At 37.2% G+C, this 18,045-nt stretch overlaps 9 protein-coding genes across 9 annotated transcripts; 4 read left to right on the top strand and 5 right to left on the bottom strand.

The window, feature by feature from the left end:
- Nucleotides 1-259: 259 nt before the first annotated feature.
- Nucleotides 260-1,435, top strand: ARP2 (actin-related protein 2; the record flags this gene model as incomplete). The annotated part of the gene is made up of 1 exon (XM_452368.1): nt 260-1,435. One exon carries the CDS (start codon nt 260-262, stop codon nt 1,433-1,435), a length of 1,176 nt encoding a protein of 391 aa, XP_452368.1.
- Nucleotides 1,436-1,638: 203 nt separating this feature from the next.
- MPS1 (serine/threonine/tyrosine protein kinase MPS1) lies at nt 1,639-4,020 on the bottom strand (the record flags this gene model as incomplete). The annotated part of the gene is made up of 1 exon (XM_452367.1): nt 1,639-4,020. One exon carries the CDS (start codon nt 4,018-4,020, stop codon nt 1,639-1,641), a length of 2,382 nt encoding a protein of 793 aa, XP_452367.1.
- A 418-nt stretch (nt 4,021-4,438) lies between these two features.
- Nucleotides 4,439-6,889, bottom strand: CRT10 (Crt10p; the record flags this gene model as incomplete). The annotated part of the gene is made up of 1 exon (XM_452366.1): nt 4,439-6,889. One exon carries the CDS (start codon nt 6,887-6,889, stop codon nt 4,439-4,441), a length of 2,451 nt encoding a protein of 816 aa, XP_452366.1.
- Nucleotides 6,890-7,237: 348 nt separating this feature from the next.
- Nucleotides 7,238-9,106, bottom strand: SPO21 (Spo21p; the record flags this gene model as incomplete). Its single annotated transcript, XM_452365.1, has 1 exon — nt 7,238-9,106. The coding sequence occupies one exon, from the start codon at nt 9,104-9,106 to the stop codon at nt 7,238-7,240; it is 1,869 nt and encodes a 622-aa protein (XP_452365.1).
- A 543-nt stretch (nt 9,107-9,649) lies between these two features.
- On the bottom strand, nt 9,650-10,570 carry YPQ1 (cationic amino acid transporter; the record flags this gene model as incomplete). The annotated part of the gene is made up of 1 exon (XM_452364.1): nt 9,650-10,570. One exon carries the CDS (start codon nt 10,568-10,570, stop codon nt 9,650-9,652), a length of 921 nt encoding a protein of 306 aa, XP_452364.1.
- A 636-nt stretch (nt 10,571-11,206) lies between these two features.
- Nucleotides 11,207-12,103, bottom strand: TRM10 (tRNA (guanine(9)-N(1))-methyltransferase; the record flags this gene model as incomplete). Its single annotated transcript, XM_452363.1, has 1 exon — nt 11,207-12,103. One exon carries the CDS (start codon nt 12,101-12,103, stop codon nt 11,207-11,209), a length of 897 nt encoding a protein of 298 aa, XP_452363.1.
- A 496-nt stretch (nt 12,104-12,599) lies between these two features.
- On the top strand, nt 12,600-13,562 carry RFC4 (replication factor C subunit 4; the record flags this gene model as incomplete). Its single annotated transcript, XM_452362.1, has 1 exon — nt 12,600-13,562. One exon carries the CDS (start codon nt 12,600-12,602, stop codon nt 13,560-13,562), a length of 963 nt encoding a protein of 320 aa, XP_452362.1.
- A 309-nt stretch (nt 13,563-13,871) lies between these two features.
- VPS52 (Vps52p) lies at nt 13,872-15,656 on the top strand (the record flags this gene model as incomplete). The annotated part of the gene is made up of 1 exon (XM_452361.1): nt 13,872-15,656. The coding sequence occupies one exon, from the start codon at nt 13,872-13,874 to the stop codon at nt 15,654-15,656; it is 1,785 nt and encodes a 594-aa protein (XP_452361.1).
- Nucleotides 15,657-15,917: 261 nt separating this feature from the next.
- HMI1 (ATP-dependent 3'-5' DNA helicase) lies at nt 15,918-18,044 on the top strand (the record flags this gene model as incomplete). The annotated part of the gene is made up of 1 exon (XM_452360.1): nt 15,918-18,044. The coding sequence occupies one exon, from the start codon at nt 15,918-15,920 to the stop codon at nt 18,042-18,044; it is 2,127 nt and encodes a 708-aa protein (XP_452360.1).
- Between the last annotated feature and the right edge of the window lies 1 nt (nt 18,045).

Genomic DNA, 18,045 nt, shown 5'->3' with positions numbered 1-18,045 from the left:
TGCTTTACATGTAAATCCAACGATTTAGCGGCTATCTTGTGACGTGCCAATAGCTTTATACCTCCTGGATAAATTCTATATGGACAAACATGATCACATGATTTACGTGAAAAACGACATCAACAACATTGGGAAATAGGAGATGTTCTTAAAGAAAGAGAGGAAATAAAGGTTTATTTCATCAGATTTAATAGTGGAACTGGGGTAATTAAATCAAACGGACATTTGTGAGCATCTTCAACCCATTAATAAAGCGAAAATGGACCCACATACTCCAATTGTTCTTGATCAGGGTACTGGTTTCGTGAAAATTGGCCGTGCTGGTGAGAACTTCCCAGATTACACCTTCCCATCCATCGTAGGTAGACCGATTCTTAGAGCTGAAGAAAGAGGTCATGCTTCTACCCCATTGAAAGATATCATGATTGGTGATGAAGCAAGTGAAGTTCGTTCATATTTACAGATTTCGTACCCAATGGAAAATGGTATCATCAGAAACTGGGCAGATATGGAATTACTATGGGATTATGCTTTCTTTGAGCAGATGAAATTGCCAACTACATCCGGCGGTAAGGTACTACTTACCGAACCACCAATGAACCCCATTAAAAACAGAGAACAAATGTGTGAAGTTATGTTCGAGAAGTATGATTTTGGTGGCACATACGTTGCAATTCAAGCCGTTCTAGCTCTATATGCTCAAGGTTTGTCGTCGGGTGTCGTTGTTGATTCCGGTGATGGTGTTACTCACATTGTTCCTGTTTATGAATCCGTTGTTTTGAATCATTTGACAAGAAGGTTAGACGTTGCTGGGAGAGATGTAACCAGACACTTAATTGACCTTTTGTCTCGCCGCGGTTATGCATTCAACAGAACTGCCGATTTCGAAACTGTTCGTCAAATTAAAGAAAAGCTTTGTTATGTATCTTATGATCTAGACTTGGACACAAAATTAGCAAGAGAGACGACTACTCTAGTGGAATCTTATGAATTACCCGATGGGAGAGTCATCAAGGTTGGACCGGAAAGATTCGAGGCACCAGAGTGTTTATTCCAACCAAGTTTAGTTGATGTCGAACAACCAGGTGTGGGTGAACTTTTATTCAACACAATACAAGCAGCAGATGTGGATATCAGAACATCACTTTATAAAGCTATCGTCTTGTCTGGTGGTTCATCCATGTACCCAGGTTTACCTTCAAGGTTGGAAAAAGAACTAAAACAACTATGGTTTACAAGGGTTCTACGCAATGATCCCACACGTTTGGATAAATTCAAGGTCAGAATTGAGGACCCACCAAGAAGAAAGCATATGGTGTTCATTGGTGGTGCCGTCTTAGCGAACATTATGGCCGATAAAGACCACATGTGGTTATCGAAGCAAGAATGGCATGAAATAGGTCCTGCTGCAATGTCAAAGTTTGGACCAAGATAAATGAATGATTAAAACTCTTATATAATAGTACATTTGTATTACGTAGGTAAACTTATTAATGCACCCATAGGTTCATTTGCTGGCTTCTTATGGGAGCACAGCATTCATATGTTGCTTCTTTATTCAATGCAGGAAAAAAAGCCATAAAGACGGCATGTCAGAAGTGCTTTATCCCAGTACTGCCCTCAGTGCAATAGATTAATCTATAATTTAAATTCAGCTAGTTTGTTCCAAACATCTTCAGATAATTCTTCCACACGCTCATTATTGACATGTTTTTGATCGCAACCATAGTTTACTGCATTTTTTATCAAATCATGTATGAAGAATTTTGTTACGGTGACAGGATTAATTAATGCACCACTTAATAGCTGGTCAATTGTAACACGAGATATGGGATTTCTTTCCAAACATGATCTTATAGTGTCAATAACAGTTCTTGGTATCACTGTACCGAAAGAGTCTTTTTCAGGATAAGGAATCTTAACATCAGGATTCATGATCGCATATAACCTATTGTTTCCCTGGAACGTACCATAAGGCGGTTTTCCGTACACCATTTGGTAGAGGATACATCCACAGGACCAAACATCTGATGGTTTACCCACTTTCCATTTGGCTTGTTCACCATCATTCCTTGTGAAGTTCATTGCAACCAAAGTCTCGGGAGCCATATAATTGGGAGTTCCGATCTGGTTGTCTCGATAAATATTTACAGTGTGATCGGGAACCGCATTCGCAATCCCAAAATCAATTATCTTTAACATTCCCTTGACGAAAACAAAATTTGCGGGTTTCAAATCAGAATGGACAATATCAGCATCGTGAACCACCTTCACACATTTTATCATTTCTTGAAAGTGATATCTGACAAATTCCGTATCAAATGGTATTTTGGATCTCTGAGTCAATACTTGGGATAGATCATGTTCACCACATTCCATTAGGAGAAATAAGACACCTTGTCCCATATGATAGTCAATTAACTTAACAACTCGCTGCTTGTTTTCTAGTTTCTTTAGAAGCTCTATTTCCCCTTTGAAGCCATCAATACTGGACTCATCAAATTCATCGAAAGACACGCGTTTCAACGCGTATACCTTGTGATCAGAAGATTTCACTTTGTAAACTTTACCCGATCCACCTTTGCCGAGTAGTTCCACCTTTTCATATGCGGTACCGTTCACTGTGATCGTTGGAACAGCATACGAGGTTCTCTTCTTTGTATCAAAGGAGCCATTATAGTTCAGATAATTATCCCCCTTGTTCAGTTTTGATGAAACATCGCAACCCTCGGACTTCAAAGGAATAACTTCAACAGTGGATTTCGGAGGTTCCACTATCTCGACCTTTTTAAAGGGTTTCGAATCATGTGGCGATGGTGCCTTCCTATGGGAGAAAAAAGGAGGTCGATAATCCTCGGGTACATGATCATTTTCGTACTTTGGTCGCTTAGCTTCTTGACTGCTAGATGGATTATTGACATCTAATGGTTTCAGCGCTTCGCGTTTGTTAGCTAGTTCACGATCTACCTCCTGGAATACCAGCTGATTTTTCTGCAATGGAGAAGAAAGCGGATCCTGTAACGACGTTTTATCTGTGCCAAAGTTGTGTTTTCTCCGTGGTTGCCGAGCTGTTTGAGTTCTCCTATATTGAGTGAATTCCCTCTTTAACGCCAGCGTTCCAGAGGTGGCCTTTCTCAACACGGTTTTTCTATTCTCTTCCTTTTGCCTTTCAAAATATACTTTCGAGATGTACGGAAGCTCACCACTGGGAAGATTATACTTCTTTAGGTACTGGTATGGGTTGAGATCACCAAAATCTATATTCTCATAGTTGATGTTAGGTTGCAGATTGGCGGAAGGGTCCTTGTTCTCATCGTGGCTGGGTGTTGAATGTTGTCTGTGAGTCTCTAGAAAAATGTTATGGTCATGGTACCTGTAACCTGTATTAGAACTATTAGAGGTATGCGAATTTTCAATATCTTGCTGGGAAATGTTAGATGTATCATTTATTATGCTACTGTTGATTTGACTATTATCAACCCTGGATTCACTAGGGGAATCCACATTGAAACTTGTAGAAAGGTTACGTTTGGCAGGTCCTAGTGAGGACAGTCGGGAAGTGATAAACCTTCTATTTCGTTTGTTTGATGATTTGGTTGTACTGTTATATAGCTCCTCTTTCATACTCTGTTGCAGTACTTTGAACTTTTGAGAAGTATGACTGTGAGTGTCGTCTTTCATCAGTGACTCCTCGTTCAGTTTATTATATTTGTTGTCATGGTTGCTATTTGAATTCGAAATATCATTATCTTCTTTGACCACGGTATTCATTGTTGTCATGCTTGGTTGGAATTGTTTATTCACCATTGTGAAAACTGTTGATTGAGATTGATCTTCTGTGTGATTCGAGGTATGTGTAGTGTTCCGTCCATTGAAATGCCTAACAAAATGCAAAGGGTTCGAGTGAGTAGGTTCTTCTAATCCTGTTTTAGCATCTTGATATCGACTATACTCATGTTGGCTTTCTGCTGTAGGAAATGACGACTGGTTAAGTCGTACAACTCCATCAGATCCAAGCATCAAATAAGAAAGTGTATTGAGGCTAAGGAAAGGGAGCTGCCTTTAAGTTTAGATGGTATCGTTGCAGCAAAAGTATCCACACACTGTAAGAGTATTGATGTACCTTATGATGAATTAACCAATATACTTAGCACAGTACCTACAGCTGATGTTTAGCTCCTAACGGTTGAAATAATTAAAAGAGATTAGTTTGTTTATACTTCGAGAAAGCTTTGGCTTTTCTGGGTAAACAGCACAAAAACAAACAAAAAAGTGCGGTGCACGGATGGAGCAATAAGAACCTTAATCTTCAAGTGAACACCGGTCGACAATTTTCGAAAGGATAATGAGATGGTTAGGCATACTCATATGCTTTCATTTGTTTCAGAGTGGATACTACATCTATTAAAGCTTGTATACACAATGCTATAGCCAGCACTTATCTGGAGAAGTCATTGGGGGAAATTTCGTATACTACCAGACAGGCTGTGGTACAAACATATAATAATACCGCATTAGTTTCGGGCATATGTATGTAATCCATACTTTGAACCATTGGGTACTTGATAACAAGTCTACATTCGTTGCAAGTGTGATGGAAGTCTGAGTTATTTTGTGTGAATCTTCTGTTAGTTTCACAAAACGTCGATCTCTCTTCGTCATCACTATCGTCACATATATCCTGAATTCGAAGGATATTTAAAATCTTCTCAAATCTGAAAGCATAAATGCCACGCCACTCGGTTAATCGATAAAGAAACATTAGTCCAGAGCCATTTGCAACCACAATGCAATTTATTTCGCGTAAGTGACAAACCATTATTTTGTTGCTTGAGAGATCAACACAGTTGAAATTCAAGGGAAATATCGGCCTAGTAAATGCATTCATGATAATTGGATCTGTTCCAAGCAAACTGGTCTCAAAAGTCGAAGTAGCCTCAAATATGAAATTACTTCCTGATGTCTTTGAAAAAAACTTTGGACCATCGTTATTAAATCTTGATTCATCGCAAATCCGAAGATATTTAATTATCGATTTATCCACGTATTCATCAACAGCATCTTTATCAATGCGATTCAGTATAGGGATATCTAGTTGTCTAGCGGTGAAACAATCTTTAATATTAGAAGGAGAAAATTCTCCACTTTTCAATTCTGAGGATTTAATTTGAGTAAATTTCCAGGTCTTGTGGAAGTAGATACGTCTCAATAAATCAGCTGAGCACTCAATATTGTCTATAAACTGGAGATCAAAACAAGGATACCCTTTCCTTTCGATTCTTAAAGTTTCTACTTGATCTTGTAAAGATAGAAATTTATCCTTGTAGTCTTTACAGAAGTCGAGCTCCGCATCCGAAACAATCTCCCAACCAATTCTTGTCTGTCGTACGTCAGACCGGTCAGAGGTTACGTGCACCTTACCGACTTTAGAATCACCATAACCATGTGATCGTTTGGATATATAGCAATCAGGATCCTGTGAAAATGATTCGTTGAGTACCTTTTTATTAACATATACCTCGTGGTAATGTTTTCCATATTTTTGATATGCGGTATACCTCAATTCTATAGGACAGTTGACAAGTGATTCATCGTTTCGATAGAGGAGAGAGAAATTTGGAATTGGAACTTCTATTTGAGCAATAGATGCCCCAAACCCCAAATAATTTGATTCAGATGGATACAAAGGGAGTACTTCCAAAATCATGCTGTTTTGATATATTTGGCGCACAGTTTCTTCATTTCTACTAGTATTATAAGATAATGTCAAAAACTCATATTTCGGCACTGAAAGAAAATCGTCCTTGGATATCGATATCAATGTACTTTCATCGTGCGAACATAATCCATGACTATCTATGGCTTTACTATCCTCAAGAAGCTCATAATATATCTGCCCACTCTGTAAAGTCTTTATGGGAAAGTGTAAGGTGAATTTAGTTGCTGTTCGATCTTCACAAATAACTATGAACCCATTCACTGTACAATCCAAAAATGTAATGCATGATAAGCTGGCAGGGAAAGTAATTTCATCTGAGATAGGAGTTCGCTCTTTTGAATCAAAAAACAACACAGTCAACACTTCCTTGCTGGAAAAGATTGTGAGATTGGACGATTGATCAACATAATCGCAACTTAAAACTTTAGTTCTTTCGGAAGGTAAGCGCAGGTTAAGTACAGCTTTATCTGGAACAGCAGAAAAGCTTGTTATAAAAGATGATTCTCTGTAGAATGATACATTTCCGGCGGAGTCCCCAAATACCAATACAGTCACTCCCATAAATGAGGGAAGTCTTTCCATCAATGAGAGTGTATATTCATTTGAGGAATTGGTGAACAAATCATCAATAAGAAGATTCTGTTCGGCATCTAGTATTTCATTATGTGTGGATAAATGAGTAAGATCCACGATTTTAATAGTTCTTACTGAACTGATGTATAGTGCATATCGATTTTGAAGAATTATGAAGTTATTGCATCCACTCCTATGTTGGAAAACATGAACAGGATATGATCCAATTTCTCTAACTTTTATCTGATAATAATTTGGTAAAAGAATTTCGCCAGGGTCACAAATTTTACCGTTACCCCAGATAGGCTCCATATCAGAACCCCTGGAGATTATACCTTCAACGTATTTAGAATCCGCTCCCTTACTTAAATCTACCTCAAACTCTTGTATTTGTTCCAGTCTTTCGGACAAGTGAAGGCCATCAATCTTGGTCGCCGCATTTGGAATCTTACACCAACTATATCGATCACCTTGCGCGTCATTATTATTGTCACCACCCATAAAGACATGTTCGGAAGGCCCAAGCTTCCTTAAGAAGAATCCGTTTGCTTTCAAAAATAGATTCAAACGTCTTTTATCATAATCCGCTAGTTCCATGAGTTGCTGCAACCGATCAATTCAGCTATATTAGTCGAATGCTATCTTATATGAGTTGTCTGAGCATTTGAAAAGAATTTTATATCATTTGATTTGTTATGCCATGTTATGTTATTTATGTTGCGCTTGTTGATGCACACATGTGCCCATGCTTATTTCTGATTTGTTTTTCTATTCAAAGCTTTCAACAGAGGACTTCAAGAAAGATATTCATTGGAACAAAACCATGGAGAGTTTTCCGGTATATTAAACATTAAGTAAGTAAATGCATTTGATGAATATCATGAGATTTCCAACAATATTAACCATTCTCTATCTATTATATAAATTTTAAACCAGATACCAAGCTCATTTTTCCCTTAATTTCAGTTTCAAACTATTTGTTTCTTGTAAGATTGCTTCGATATACCGATCTTTATCTGCAGATTCTTTTCGCAATACTTGAAGCTGAGAAGTGAGGAATTTGTTGGCGTTTTGTTCTATCGTATACTTCTTGAATGTTTGTACAAGGATGTTATTGCTGAGATTTTGGAACAACTCGTTCGAATCCGATTCGAAAGATTGCAAATGCGCCAAAAGGTCCCTTTCGGAATGATATTCAAGGTTTCTGTAAGAGAGAGGGTTAAAACTTGAAACTTGGAATAATTGCTGTTCGACATGCAGGAGATCAGCTAAATCAATAGCGGATTTGAAAGACATGATGTATTGAGTTAAAAACTGAATGCAGTAATTTTGAAAAGCTAGAATCCCATCAACGTATTTACTTGTTAGTCCCTTCTGCTTACGCAAATCCAATACCTTCTTACGCTCCCTTTGGCAATCTTTCACTAACCTGCTATTTCCTTTGGTAATTTTTTCAATTTTAGTTTTGAGGTCCAAATTCTCAGCATGTGAGCATGATAAGTCCTGTACAATCTCGGGACCAGTCGTCTTATTGATGTTTTCTAAATATTTTTTCTCCATATCCTGTAAAACACCTTGAGAGACAGCCAAACTTTCTGAAAGTTCCATATTCCGTGATTTTTCAGATTCATAGTTCTTGGAAATTCTTTCCTGTTTCTCTTTTAAAGTTTCGTTTTTAGTAACCTCGTTATTGATTTGTTCACTCAACAACGCAATTTGGCCCTTATATTCAACAAAGAACTGTTTGCAAATATTGTTGAATTCGATAACTTCCTTCAATTTCAGTTTAAGATTGTTATTCTCTGCCTTCACATTATCGATTTCTTTAGTATTTTTAACGTATTTATTTGTGATATCTTCTAATCGAGCTTTTAGATCTTCGGTTTGCGCAAGTTTGAACTTTATATCTTCATCTTCCTGTTCCTTAGTGCTTTCGAGAGTACAAAGCTTTGCATTGCATTCTTTTGAAAGGGTTAAAATATAATCGCATAGAGCTACAATTGATTGATCTGATCTCAAAGGATCACAGCCCGTTTTCAAACATGAAGCAATTCGTTGAAACTTACCAAACGTCACAGAATTTGTATCCACCATCATTAAATCTATGTTCTTGGAGTTTTTTGCATTTGGAGATTCATACACATAATCATAAATAGAAATTTCATGATTTGAAGGTTTGAAATGTACTTTCATGGCTGGTTCATTTGGAGGCGTTTCTGGGCTATCATTGTCAATCGTTTGAACTTTTGATTTTATGATTCTTGAAGCTTCACGCAAAGAATCCATGTCAGTAGTATCCGAGTCACTCGTTTCAATAGGATCATCTTTTTTGGTGGGGCTGGCACTATTATCAACAACATTTTCAAAGGAATCTTGTAACATCGCTTCTAACCTATCATTAGCTGAAAGAAGAAGTTTTTCCTCCGGCGAAATAGCTTCGTCAAAAAGATTGACATTATTGGTAGGTTCAGTGTTTGGTCTAGATCTATGGATGGATTTGCTCCACCAGCTCACTTCCTTTGGATCATAAGCTCGATCTTCTTTATCATCTAAAGCCAGTTTATTTGCAGGAGTTGGAGTTCGTTCTCTTCGAAATATATTCCAACCTCTATGTTCATTCATTGAAGACGAACTTTTAGATCTGCTAAACCCCAAAATGTTGCTGAACCCGTGAATACCATGAGAAACGGGCTTATCAGCTGTCTGGTTCTCATAATCATTATCGGAAGACGAAGTAGAATTATCTTCCTTTATGGAGTATTCAGATAGTTCAGGTGGTCTATTCATACGGACAGTGTGTGAACCTTCCATCATGATGAATGAATGCCTGAGGACTACTGGTTCAAAAGCAGAACCGTAGACAAAGACCAAATTAGCAACAAGAGTCTTTGGTGGCAACCAGAACACACGTCAGATTGTTTCATTATATATCCAATCCGTTAGTTTTTTCCTCCATCGAGATATCTAATAAATTGTTTTTTGTAAACTGACGCTGTCATCTGACACAATAAGTTATAAGGTGAGAAATTGGAATTTCAATTATAGCGCAGCAAATTTTAACGTTACGTTTAGGGAACCTCCCTGTTCAGGGTGGCAGCTCATTATAGACAAGTTTAATATATTTGTTGCTGAATGGAAACTGAATAATATATTCTTTCATCGTAATTTGAAGAAATGAGGAATTAATAAGATTAGATTAAAATGCATCTTTGAAAAGACCATTCCACAATTAGGTGCCTTTGATCTTTTCTATATATATATGTGCTGTGAGTGTAGCACAGTAATTTGTATTACCAGTGTGTAAACATTCCTTTCATCTACCAAGCGGAATGCATTTTCTAATGTTGAAAAAAAAGATCATACTGTCAATAGATCATCTGCTGATGGTTGAGTATCCTTATTGTAGACGAAGAATTGCGCGAAAATAATGAAATCCATGATTAAAGTACCCGAACTTCCAATTAACCAAGAAGCGTTGACTAATAAATAACGTGGGGCGAATGATATACTCAAAACAGAAATGATAAAAGTAGTGTTACCCAAGCATGCAAAAAGGAAGAATAAGAAAGACACCCCTTCACATGATTTTCTCTGATAGTTGAGCAGAATTTGAGGGATTCTTGAACCTAGGTATAGCACGGCAGAAAGATATCCGAATGATTGAGCCAGCCAATTCATGTGAAGGTCCAATTCAGGGTTGCTTTGATGAGGATTCTTGATATAGGAAATGTACCATGAAAAGAAGCCAGCCAAGATAACGGATGAAACAATAATGATATTGAGCAATTGCTCCCTCAATTTCCCGTCTTCAGGTTTATCTGCATTTGGAGCAGTGGCTTCAGATGTTGTCGATGAAGTCTCCACATAAACACGACGTTCGTTGTGTTGGTGTCCGGTAAGCAAAGGCTGACGTTCATGAAAAACATCTTGTAAGACGTTTTCGTTGATTGGATTAGCTGGTGATAGATGTACAGGGTCAACAGGTCCATCTTGACCGTAAAACAAGCACTGAATCAAAAGAATTATATCAGCAGCAGTATAATATGCTGCCAAAATGATCATAGTGGGTAGTAAATGCTGAAGCATAGCGCCAAGTAAGTTGAAAATATCACCAGCAAGCCATAGCACCACAAACATAAGCGAAAGACCTTCTGCCGACTTCCTATAGAAGTTTTCATAAATCTGTGGAACGAAAACGATGATCCAACATGCAATAGAAATGGAACCTGTAATCCCAGAAACAGTCTGGGAGTTCAATACTATGGGAACTAGTTGCATTCTGTTTGTTAGGATTTTTTTGGATGTCAATGGTAGTTTCAATCAACAGGTACAGATGATGACAACCAGAACTCGTTTCAACTAGAACTTTTAGTAAATTTCTTCTCTTCTACTTCCTTTGATCATATACTAAAACTAATCAAATGAAATGAGAAACAATATATTTTACTATTTTTTTCTCTAAAGATGTTACCAGTAAAGAGAGTTTATATATCAGCAGTAACTTGAACTCTCAATACTCGCTTGTAAAATGAATTCGTTACTCAGTGCATGACGCAACTCGCAAAGTTTCCTGAGAACAGAAGACCATTCTTTGCTTGAAAACCTTTCTTTTCTATTGAGATGAGGGTACGTCCGGAAAAAAAAATGAAAATTCCATTGGAAGGAAAGATAGTCCAGTCAAATAGAAGTTAGTCATGCGTCGTGCGTGATGTTTTGTACTGTCCTCAAAGAAAAAATGAAGCCCTTGGGGAATTCTAGATCTGCAAATGGATATGTTTGTTGCCGTTTGCAGTCATTGGTAGGGTATGAGTGTGGTTAAAAACCGAAGACTGGTTTTATAGCTATGTAGTCTACTTGTCAGATGCCCATATGCAAGGTGTAATTAACGTACAATTATATAATAAAGGGCTGGCTCTATTCAGCAGAAGCAGTTTCAGAGTCTTCTTTTGTAGAGTCGACTTCGAGTTTCCTAGGTGGAAGCACGCTTTCGAATGCTTCCTTCCAGTCCTTGTTGTCGAAGTATCTCAACATTAGTTGGACCATATGGCTGGTAGTCAACACTTTCCTTCCAGCAAGATTGATAAATTCTCCGATAGGAAGCCTCTTGGTTGGGATGTTAAGTTCCTTTGCCTTGTTGTAGCATAGGTTCTTATGTCTGTTTTTATCTACTATACCACCTACGATATAAGTGGTCCCTGGTTCTAAAGTATCCAGTTTTTCTTCTGTATCAGCAGTCAGATAGACGGCATTCTCAGTGGGCAAGGTTGGATCTGCAGTAAATTCGAAATTTTTCCACTTGGTGTAGTTAGAGTTGCTCAAATCGTTATCGAATCGTTGTTTTAATCTCTTATCGAAAGATGTCACTTTAATCTTGGCGTAATTATTCTCTCTTTTGTTGCTAGAATAAGCTCTAGTGACTTGTGTAGATAAACTTACAATTTCGCGATCGTTCATTAAATCATCGAAGGAACAGTCAAGAATAATAGATATGCCGGAATCACTTTGATTCAAATTAACTTTTGGTGGACGCTTTAATTCTTCAGGGATTTCTTCGCCTCTATCAGTATATTCCTTGAGCTTTTCCCTACGTGCCAATTTGGCACGATTTCTCTTCTCTTTGCGGATTTGTGCATATTCTGCCCTCGTCTCTTCAAAACGCTTCTTCCTGCAGATCTTCTTCCATTGTGATTTTGATATGCCTTCCGGAGGAGGTGGAAATTGTGGTGCCCTAACTATCGGCTTAGGTTTATCTTTGACATCTGAGGTATCAGCTGGAATCTCAGCATTTGAATTTTCACTGGTATCAGACATTTGAGCTTGTCTTCAATTCTTTATTCTCGAAGGACCATCTGCGATGAGCTTCCATATCGTTGGAATCTTTGAAAGCTTTCTCTAAACATTCGTTTCTTCTTCTGCATTTTTCATGTTGATAAAGTTTGAAAGTCACGTGGGTTTTATGTCACTGGATAATCGCTTCCTGTTTCGCGATTAACACAACGATTCGAATTATATCAATCCCGAGAGCGTGACACCATATTAACGTGCCAAAATTGATACTAGTAAGTATGTCCAAGCGCCTGATTGTACTTCTTCTCTTCTTGTTTTTTTTTTGGTTTATCAACATGTATTTATATCTAAATCTTTGAAACTTTGAAATGTAGAGAGCATTTAATTCACAGAGCCAAATGAAAATAATGGTTCTGTCGAGGTTGAAAAGAAAATACATAACTCTGGGTCACTATCAATTGACCGATTAATAACTATAACAGGGGGTTCAGATCAGTTCTTAGAAGATTGATTTTGAAAGATGTCCTACGCTACCAAGTTGGAATTACCATGGGTTGAAAAATACAGACCGCATTTATTGAAAGATATTGTAGGGAATGAGGATACGGTGCAACGGCTACAAACCATCGCTGCTGATGGTAATATGCCTCACATGATTATCAGTGGCCTACCAGGTATTGGTAAAACAACTTCGATACACTGTTTGGCACATGAGCTATTAGGTGATGCGTATTCACAGGCTGTATTGGAGTTGAATGCGTCTGATGACAGAGGTATCGAAGTCGTCAGAAATCAGATAAAGCATTTTGCCCAAAAGAAGTGCACGCTACCAGCAGGTAAGCATAAGATTATCATTTTGGATGAGGCAGATTCAATGACCAGTGGTGCTCAGCAGGCTTTGAGAAGAACAATGGAGTTATACTCTAATACGACGAGATTTGCTTTTGCATGTAACCAATCTAATAAGATAATTGAACCTTTACAATCTCGTTGTGCAATACTACGTTACTCGAAACTAACTGATGAACAGGTTCTCAAAAGATTATTGGAAATTATAAAGCTGGAAGATGTTCAATACACGAATGATGGTCTCGAAGCTATTATCTTCACTGCCGAAGGTGACATGAGACAGGCAATAAACAATTTACAAAGTACAGTTGCTGGTTTCGGTTTAGTAAATGGGGAGAACGTTTTCCAAATTGTTGATTCCCCGCATCCACTAATAGTCAAGAGAATGCTATTATCTGGATCTCTCGATGAATCGCTGCAATATTTAAAAGAACTTTGGGTTAAAGGCTACTCTGCGGTAGATATAGTGATAACTTGTTTCAGAGTAATGAAAAATCTCGATGAAGTTAAGGAAACGGTTAGATTGGAGATGATCAAGGAAATCGGCTTTACACATATGAGAATTCTTGAAGGTGTCGGGACTCATCTTCAACTATCAGGTATGTTAGCTAAAATTCAAAAGCTTAAATCGTAAATAGACTATTACCACATAATTAACATCCAAAAAGTAATCATAATGATTGTAAATATTTAAATGACCCAAAGTTTTCAAGCTTGGGGACCTATAGAAAGCATATAATTAAACTACTCCCCCGTTCGCTCACCGTCAGCATTTCGTTTTCCTGATGTGTGTGTGTATTACAACTTTCAGAAAAAATACGAAAAGCCTGAAATATATCAAAAAGAACATCGACTACACCGCAAAGAATACAGTTGGAAAAGAAAGATACTTCAAATTGTATTACACTCTGTTCGTGACAGAAAACCATATATTGAAATTATAATGGATGTTTTAAGCGATCTGTTAGAATTAGATGCAACTGAACTTCAACTGCCAGAGGATTCTCCATCAGGTAAAGATGATAACATTGATACTTACCGAGCCTACGTTGACTCGACCCTAAAAAAAGAATATCAATTACATACTGAATTCCTCAAGGAATTTGATGATCTCATGGAAAAGAACCAATCAATACGTACCTCTACTGAGACACTTATACCGAGTTTGAAAAATTACTTTGCCGAATTTAACAACAAGTTGAACGATTTGACTAAAGATCTCGATTTCGTTAAGGGTAAATTTTCTGAGTTTTCATCGTTACTGAAGAGTAACTCTTCGAAGTTGAAAGACATAAGTCCCATCGTTAATGATTTGATAATCTCTCCTGAAATAATATATCAAGTGTTAAGAGGCAAGATTGATCAAAAATGGATTGATTGTATTGATTATTTGAACGATAAACAAGAGATATTCCTGAAGTATCAAGAAGAAAATAAATCAGAGAGACCAAATGATTTCGAACAGTTGAATGAAATCTTACAAATACTAAAGGCAGTTTCTGCAGAAAGAGCTAAAAAATATATTGTGATAAGAATTAAGAGACTGAGGGACGGACATCCTGTGCCAGCGCAAAGAATTCAAGAGGAACTACTTCAGGTCAGAGAAATCTATCAAATGATCTACAATACCAAGTCGGACATAGCTACAGAATTACGAGAAGCATATATTAATACGATGAAATGGTATTATAAGACATATTTTGCAAGATATATTAGATCTTTGACAATTTTACAGTACGTCCAGATAGATTCTCAATACGCATTAGGACAAGGTCTTTCAAATACATCGGTTTCAGGATCTTATTCTAATTATCTTTATGCCAGTGGAAGAACGCTCTTTGGCGCACAAACTGCTTCCCACTTTAATGTCACTGATGACAGCATTAACGACTATTTCCAAATATCAAAACGGTTGGATCTTATCACGCAAGAAGATAGGACAGTTATGGTATCGCAAATTGCAGAGAATAATCCAATTGCCAATTACATCGAAGTTGGATTTAAAAATTTAAACTTGGCATTATTAGATAATTGCACTGCAGAATTTATGTTTTTGAATGAATTCTTCAGATTACCAACTGATAAAGGTGATCTAATACGAACCATTCTTCTGGATATCTTCCAGCCAACTTTTGATAATGCTATGGACTTCACGCATCAATTAATTGATACATCATTCGATATATTTGGTGTCTTAATCAGCATTAGAGTTGCACATAGACTACAATTCGAAGCGCAACATCGTCAAATCCCGTGCATTGATGATTATCTTGATGGTCAGTTGATTCTTCTATGGCCAAAATTTCAGAAACTTGTGGATTTCCAGTGTGAACAATTAAGATCTGTTTCAATAACAACCAACGTTGCCCGTGTTAGAGGTGCTGGAACCGCTTCAGACCCGTTAGTAACGCCTCACGAACTCACGGTACAGTTTTCCAAATTTCTTCTCAGTTTATTGAAACTATCGTTAACCCACAAGGAACTTTTAGATGAAAGGGCAGAACCGTTGTTCCACTCGATAAATAGAATTCGTGATGATTTCGAAACAATAATGACAAAATGCAGCAAAAAGACTAAAAACGCTGATAATTTCCTAACCACAAATTATATGTATATCTACAACGCCCTTCAACAATCGTTCCTCAGAACAGATTCTGAAAAGGAACCACTCATCCTCTCACAAACGAAAACTCATCTTTCACAGCTACTAGAAGCATATAGTAAGTAAATATATATATATATATGTATACGAACAACCATTACAGTATCTCGTTACGAATAACACATTCAATCTTCGATTTATTTAGTTGTGCCGTTTCTCGTTTATTTTAAAAACGTCAATAAACATAAACAGTTTCTACTTTATTTTCGGTTCCATATATATGCTAATTTGAGATGACCGAAACAGAATAGCTATATGAACGTCGAGTGACGAGGAAATCCATTGGGCTGATCCACTCAACATAGAGTGTAGTCTGTGGTCAATCGTATGATGAAAAGGCCAACTGATTCGCAGAATGAAATTATCCAATTCCCTTATATACCTGCTAGCACTCTGAAAGTTATTGCAGGACCCGGTTCAGGTAAGACATATACATTGCTATGCAAAGTTCGAGAGTTGATCCAAACGGGGCAGGTGAAACCCCGTGAAATTATTATTCTATCTTTGACTAATAAAGCAGTTGATAATATTACAGATAATCTTCTAGGCGTCTTTCAGGAATTAAGCGATAAACCGTACACTGACCATGAAGTTGATGACATTGTTTCCCAAATTGGTATTTACACGATCCATGGCCTCTCGAACAGGATAGTTACTGAAAATATGGGTATTGTGAACATAATCGAGGAAAACGGTTGGAGAGGTCTAGTCAAGCTCATTCCAAAAGATTTTTGGAATAAGAGAAATGTTAATACTGCTAATGACCGGATCATTACGAAGAAGCTTCAGAAACTTATAAATGAATACCAAATTGACACAGATAATATTGATGAGACCATTGAAAAAGTAACAAAGTTAATGAAGCATTCAAATGTTTTGACTAACGATGATTTAATCAAAATGGCTGTGGAATTCTTAAAAGAGCCGAATTCAGAAGAGGATACTGCATTCACCAAATTTGTACTAAATGAAGCCAAAGTTTTAATTATTGACGAATTCCAAGACTTATATCCAGGTATATTTAAACTATTAAAGACATTACTTGGTCAAAAACACTTTTTAATATTTGGAGATATCAATCAAAGCATTTATGAGTTTTTGGGAAGTAACAAAGAAGTCATGTCTGAATTGGACAGGTTAAGACCTGATGATAAAAAATTCACTAAGTACATCCATGACAATTTCCGTAGTACACCAGAAATAACTGCTGCAGCCAATGCTGTTATAAACCAAACCGTTCCTGTTCAGATTAAAAGAGAAAATATAGTAGAAAAACATCCTTCCGGAGTTTACCCCATCAAATACAATTGCGAAGAATTAATAGATGAATTGGACTTCATTGTGAGTGAAATATGTCAGCTAGTTTGTTCTTCTGCAAAACTATCTGACATTGGCATTTTAGCAAGGACCAATTCTCATTCAAAGGCGATTGCTGACCACCTTTCAACATTCGGAATTCCCGTTTCAAAATTAACAACGCAGCCAGATTGGATGTCAGATCAGCGGATAAGATTCATGATTGATTTACTTCAAGTCGCTGTTTCGGTCATAGAAGAAGCTACACTGCCTAAAGACGCGTCTTTCACCATGAAAACTAAAAGTAATTTCAGTGTTATTGTTACTTTAGCAGCTTTAAAAGGATTTGGTAGTAACACCCTTCAGAAATTACATGAAAATGCCACAGCCACAGGTGCATCAATCTGGCATTTTCTAACAAATACACCTGTTTCAAAGTGGGGGTTTACTCCGGCAGTTACAAAAAAACTCGAAAACTACTTGCTAGCAGTATCAACATTAATCAACGATCCTCCTATTTTGGAAGTTGAACAGCCGCACATCTTAATAGATAACTGCTCATCTGTGATTTCAAAGTTAGATCTACCGTTATTCATGTGTGACAGTAACTCTGAATCAGGAAGTTTCCAAGTAAACTTGAAAGAATTCTATTCTGCTATAAAATTGTCGCTATTATCTAAACCGCAAGATCTTCCTACCGCGACTTGGTTTTTAGAAACTTTTCACGATCAAAGCATTATATACCATAACAATCAGAAAAGTATTACACAGGAACAGAATACTTTAGGCAGCGTTAACGTATCCACGATTCACTGTGCAAAGGGACTAGAATTTCCGATAGTTTTCCTAATGGGCCGCACAGATTATGGAAATTTCCCAATTGAAACTAACGCATTATATGTGGCCGTTACTAGAGCTCGAAACCTACTATATTTAATGAACGTGCAACATCGTTCATTGTCAGCATTTCCTGACCGACAGTCATCATTACTGCAAAATCAAGCGTTTTGGAAATATTACAATAGTGATTTGAAGAGGCCGTTCCATGCGTCAAATGTTAATAATGCTATGAAGTTCAAAAAGTTGCAGACAAAATTCGGTTTGATGAATAGATACTTTCATAGCCTTTCGCAGAGCTTGAAGATACTACGTAGATAAG

Source organism: Kluyveromyces lactis (genome assembly GCF_000002515.2).
Source record: "Kluyveromyces lactis strain NRRL Y-1140 chromosome C complete sequence".
NCBI classification, from domain to species: domain Eukaryota; kingdom Fungi; phylum Ascomycota; class Saccharomycetes; order Saccharomycetales; family Saccharomycetaceae; genus Kluyveromyces; species Kluyveromyces lactis.
The sequence above is the reverse complement of the archived record's forward strand: the minus strand, read 5'-3'. Positions and strand labels throughout refer to the sequence as shown.